The sequence below is a fragment of the Opisthorchis viverrini genome (assembly GCF_000715545.1).
Source record: "Opisthorchis viverrini unplaced genomic scaffold opera_v5_122, whole genome shotgun sequence".
NCBI lineage: Eukaryota > Metazoa > Platyhelminthes > Trematoda > Opisthorchiida > Opisthorchiidae > Opisthorchis > Opisthorchis viverrini.
Window position 1 is genome coordinate 1,306,495 of NW_008751780.1, and position 6,000 is coordinate 1,312,494.

Sequence of the window (6,000 nt, forward strand, 5' to 3'; positions counted from 1 at the left end):
TCCGCGGCTACCAGTTCGCCCCGCATGACAGGGGAATGAAGTTAAAATCTCGGTTCTTCGAAGTGTGAGCACTGCTGATTAGCCATGATATGAGAGCAAATTGAGACACCTAAATTTCTTACTTTGGTGCCAGAGGTATTCAGAAAAGGTGATTTAGGTGTATATTTTATACTGGAAGGTCAGAATCACGTGCTACTTACTTCAGAAAAGTTTTTGATGAAAATACCATATAGTTATTTTTGTATACTTTTCAAGTTCCAGTAGTTAGTTAAGTTATATCAAAGCATCAGTTGTTTTCCAATATGCGGCTAGCTTTCTGGCGCAAAATACGGTTGATAAAATGAGATATCCAATGGGATTCGCGTCTACAACCACCAAGGACCACATCTACTTAGAAGACGCTACAACAACTTGTCACTTCCTTGACTTACCCACATGTTTTGGTGCACTGAGACGACCACACGAGATTTGTTACCATTTTTACATTTTCGCTTTTTCAACATACTCTTGAAGAATTGGGTTAATAGTTAATAGTAATCCAAGAAAATGGGATCTTATTAGCCTTCTAATGGAACTCCAATGCGATCGAGTGAGTGCTGATTATAAGAGCAAGTTCAGTCCACTTCGAGTTCCACTGGGTTACAAGATGTTATTACATACACCATTATCTGCTTGATACTCATTGCTGTTTTCCCCGCTTTTCTTAAAGGCCGTCGGACTTCTTTTGCGGGCTCCCTACTCTGAAAACAGCCCAGCACTGGATTTGGCTCTGGAAGCCGTTGGTCTAGCCGGAGACACACGCCTAACGCACTTTCTGATTGTTTACTTGATGGGTGAAGCCGATGGAGTACCTAAAGATGCGAGACATCTATTTAGGCTCTACATGGTACTCAAACAATACAAAGAGGCCGCCCGCACAGCCGTCATTATTGCGCGCGAAGAGCAGACAGCCGGAAACTATCGCAGCGCCCATGACCTGCTTTTTAGTTTGGTGCAAGAACTACGCCAACGTGACCTACGAGTCCCATCAGAAATGGCCGACAATTTGGCCTTATTACACTCGTATGTGCTTGCCAAGGTGAGGCTTTCGACAGATTTTATTTGAGGACATCCATAAAAACGAAGCTGCTGGGGAACCAGAACGGGTTGTTAGTAGATGAAGTGACTGCAGAATAATTATTTGAATAAATATACTGTTTCTCTATAGTGTCGTTGAAAATCTGGACATATATTTGATCACACTTTCGGAACACTTTACCTATAAAAATGGCGGAAGTAAATACGATGGTACACCACATCCTTAGGACTAATTTATCCCGGTCCCGCAAACTCGACCACTGGATTGATAAGCAAAATTCCACTTCACTCAAAGCAAAACAGAAAAATTCGGCTCTTCGTCGGTCCAACAGGGCTGGAAAATTTGGAAATCGTGACATCCTACGGATTGGAAAGTGAATACTGATTAACTGTTCGGAAACCAAATTTGGCTCTAGAGGTAATCATTTTTGACTTTACCAAACGGCCTGGACAGGTGAGCTTTTACACTGGAGAGGAGTAACATGGTGTTTGTGGAATTCATCAACTCATAAGATGTACTGTGGAGCAAGTTCAAATATGATTAGCCCAATTCTTGGGCTACTCGTACCAATATCTTCATTGAATGTGAGTACAGTCACTTAGTGGGGTTCTGCTGTTTGGCTGGTTATCTGGCGAAAGACTCATGATAAATAAGATGTCTTACGTTGTTAAAGATGGAGCAAATTTTGTTTAGTGAACTGAAGGGGATATCACGAAATCGTATGAATTAACGGCAAACTGCTAACGACCATCAGTGTAACGCTTGCAATCCAGTCAAACGTATCCAGAAACGTGAGGTTTTCTTGATGGTCCTAAAATAACTTTCCCGGATCTCGTGCTTCTCTCTTCACTCACATTTGTCCTCTGACTATCCTCATGAAAGCTTAATCCTTCGACCAAACCTTATCACAGGAATGTTCCCTTCTAAAATGTTCTGATATGCACTAATGACCCGTATCCTAGACTGGTTGTCAATGGTGCCTTCCCTTATGGTTCAAACCGATCGTTCCGATAGTGCTAATGTGAAAAAATACTTGGATGTTAACAATCTGAACTGGCTTTATTTCGTCTGGTGCACCATGTCCGCATTACCATTCAAGAAATTGTGCCGAAATATACCCCCAGTTTGTGGACTGATTTCACTTATGAGGCCGTATAATCTTATCATTATGCTAACGTCGATTTACATAGAAACGTTTTCTCCCCACTTTGTTTCGTATAATGTGTTCATAGCTCCAGAGACAATGAATCACACCAGCCCGGATGAACTGTGACAATAAATGACAGATAGAACGGGAAAATTTAAGGATCACTGAAAAAAAGTCCCATAATCCATCTAATTTCGAGCTGAATTAAATGGAGGGTACGGTACAAAATATAAACGAGCAAAACAGATTTCTCAAAAAGATAGTATGCTTGACTCGAAACTGAGTCGGCTGTCACATGAAACTAGGGATGCGACCGACCTCGTCCTTCCTGATGAATGAATGCCTCAAACCATAATGTGGTGCAAAGTGTCCGGAATCTCCTGTTTTCGACACTGTGATTTACACCCACGAACAAGGTCTAGCAATGGGATCTCCATTTTCCGCGGTTTCAGTAGATCTATTTATGGACAAATTTGAACAGAGAGTTTTAGCCGGATTCCCTCACCCACCGAAGGTATTCTGGCGTTATATGGAAGATACTTTGGTCATGATGAAACGAGACAATTTAGTGAGTTTTACATCTGAGTGAATTGAGTTCACACATCAAATTTGGTACGGAGATAAAGTCAACCTCTGGTACACTGGCATTTTAGACCGCATGACACACAAGGCCGGGAAAATAGATCACGGTATAGGAGGAACCAACTGACACTGGGACAGTTTTGAACTGCTCGTCTGCCCATCCGAAATCGGTATTCGCTAGTATTGCTTCATCAATGTTTAAGCGTGCACGGAAGAAGTTTATTGGACAGCGGCCCAACTTGAAGTAAGGAACAAACTTCGGGTTGTGGCTATCCAACTAGTTTGATTAGGCGTCATTTACGAAGGGTGCTTGTACTGGCAACGAAACCAAAACAATAATGGCTTCGGACGCCTNTAACGACCATCAGTGTAACGCTTGCAATCCAGTCAAACGTATCCAGAAACGTGAGGTTTTCTTGATGGTCCTAAAATAACTTTCCCGGATCTCGTGCTTCTCTCTTCACTCACATTTGTCCTCTGACTATCCTCATGAAAGCTTAATCCTTCGACCAAACCTTATCACAGGAATGTTCCCTTCTAAAATGTTCTGATATGCACTAATGACCCGTATCCTAGACTGGTTGTCAATGGTGCTTTCCCTTATGGTTCAAACCGATCGTTCTGATAGTGCTAATGTGGAAAAATACTTGGTTGTTAACAATCTGAACTGGCGTTATTTCGTCTGGTGCACCATGTCCGCATTACCATTCAAGAAATTGTGCCGAAATATACCCCCAGTTTGTGGACTGATTTCACTTATGAGGCCGTATAATCTTATCATTATGCTAACGTCGATTTACATAGAAACGTTTTCTCCCCACTTTGTTTCGTATAATGTGTTCATAGCTCCAGAGACAATGAATCACACCAGCCCGGATGAACTGTGACAATAAATGACAGATAGAACGGGAAAATTTAAGGATCACTGAAAAAAAGTCCCATAATCCATCTAATTTCGAGCTGAATTAAATGGAGGGTACGGTACAAAATATAAACGAGCAAAACAGATTTCTCAAAAAGATAGTATGCTTGACTCGAAACTGAGTCGGCTGTCACATGAAACTAGGGATGCGACCGACCTCGTCCTTCCTGATGAATGAATGCCTCAAACCATAATGTGGTGCAAAGCGTCCGGAATCTCCTGTTTTCGACACTGTGATTTACACCCACGAACAAGGTCTAGCAATGGGATCTCCATTTTCCGCGGTTTCAGTAGATCTATTTATGGACAAATTTGAACAGAGAGTTTTAGCCGGATTCCCTCACCCACCGAAGGTATTCTGGCGTTATATGGAAGATACTTTGGTCATGATGAAACGAGACAATTTAGTGAGTTTTACATCTGAGTGAATTGAGTTCACACATCAAATTCGGTACGGAGATAAAGTCAACCTCTGGTACACTGGCATTTTAGACCGCATGACACACAAGGCCGGGAAAATAGATCACGGTATAGGAGGAACCAACTGACACTGGGACAGTTTTGAACTGCTCGTCTGCCCATCCGAAATCGGTATTCGCTAGCATTGCTTCATCAATGTTTAAGCGTGCACGGAAGAAGTTTATTGGACAGCGGCCCAAATTGAAGTAAGGAACAAACTTCGGGTTGTGGCTATCCAACTAGTTTGATTAGGCGTCAGTTACGAAGGGTGCTGGTACTGGTGACGAAACCCAAACAAGAATGGCTTCGGACGCCTGTTTTTCTATATAAACCAGAGACGTTGGAAATCATTCAAAGGACTCTAAACGCGGCCAACATGAGAGTAGCATTCCAGAGGGGAAACTTTGTGCGCTCCGCACTGGTGCAAGTGAAGCATCGCCTCCCGGAAAACAGAACCAGGGACTGCGCCTATATAATTAAACGTAACGACTGCATTCAAGTCTATATAGGCAGACGACCAGGGAACTTCATACCAGAATCGGATAGCATGAGAGGAAAATAAACAGGCCGCCGAGGAACGCGGATGAATATCGTGCGTTACTAAACGACTCGGCAGTTGCAGAACATGCACTGGACACGGGACACAAACTAGATTTATAAAATGTGAGGTTTTGTGGCGGAGATTACGGTCCACGTCACAGAGACTGATGGCCGAGGCGGTAGAAATCACCAAGGGTCCCAGTGTTAACAGAATAGAAAGCGTGGAACTGGCAAGCGGTACAGAACGGGTTGGGATCAGTCGAGCTGATACGTGTCATAAGAAGAATGAGTAGTCGTCATTCGAATTCCACTTAACTCAACCCATCCCCCAACTAAACTGTCGGAGCACTCACAACCCCACAAAGACCAACGAAATCTATCAGCAGCAACAGCACTGAATCATCAATTGAAGCACATTAAAGTGGAAAATTAAAGAATCAACCAAACCAGAATTAACTTGAAACTCCTCCAATCAATCAGTGCATGATTTTGACAACCATACTAACCGACAGGTGCCGTTAATTGACACCCAAAACTAATCTAGTGCGCTAATATGAATAGGTTTCACTGATGAGCTCTCCGCTGCCTTAAAACCTGGCCAACTTGGTGACCTGTTCACTTGACTTGATGAAGCTTTTGTGTCAAAAGCGAAACGTTGCACAAATAACTACCGATTGTTTACCAAGCCCTTCCGAAATCCGTTTCAGTCATTTTGATTCAATGCTTGTCAAGCAAGAGGAATACTGAGCACTCATTCAGCCTTTGGCATTGAAAGCACGCAGTTGAAAGCACGCAGTAATTGCATTTCTAGAGCGCTTAAGCACAACCAAGTAACTGTTCACTCTTCTTTTTTTTCTCAGGTACATGTAAAACATGGTGACCATTTACGTGCTGCTCGAATGCTCATTCGTGTTGCGGAAAATATTAGCAAATTTCCAGCACGTGAGTGAGAAGCCCAGCTTTTTCATGCAGACAGCGTTCTTCATTAAGATGATCCCGTTGCATTGGCTTTAGAAAGGGAGAACAATTACAATTCTTTGGTTATTTCGGTGGTCAACCAATTGGAACATTTATTTGTATGAACCCTAATCTGACTTGCAGAATTAATCATAATACATGTGTGAGGACAGGATTGTCTTGTTTATAGTTAAGTCAACTTTTTCAATTGTTTCTCCAAACTACTGTCATTCGATAAAAATTTTCCGGTATTCCTCAAGGACTTTTACTGGAATCGTCGCTGGTGCTAAACTTTTGGAACGTTTTCTTCGAAAG

At 42.4% G+C, this 6,000-nt stretch overlaps 1 protein-coding gene across 1 annotated transcript in view; it reads left to right on the forward strand.

Moving 5' to 3' along the window:
• T265_13963 (hypothetical protein) overlaps positions 1-6,000 on the forward strand; it is a gene marked incomplete at both ends in the record, with an annotated part of 54,189 nt that overhangs the window by 29,889 nt on the left and 18,300 nt on the right. The window contains one exon of the mRNA XM_009171364.1: positions 710-1,078. Coding sequence (XP_009169628.1) covers positions 710-1,078 — 369 coding nt within the window. The remainder of the gene's footprint in view (positions 1-709; positions 1,079-6,000) is intronic.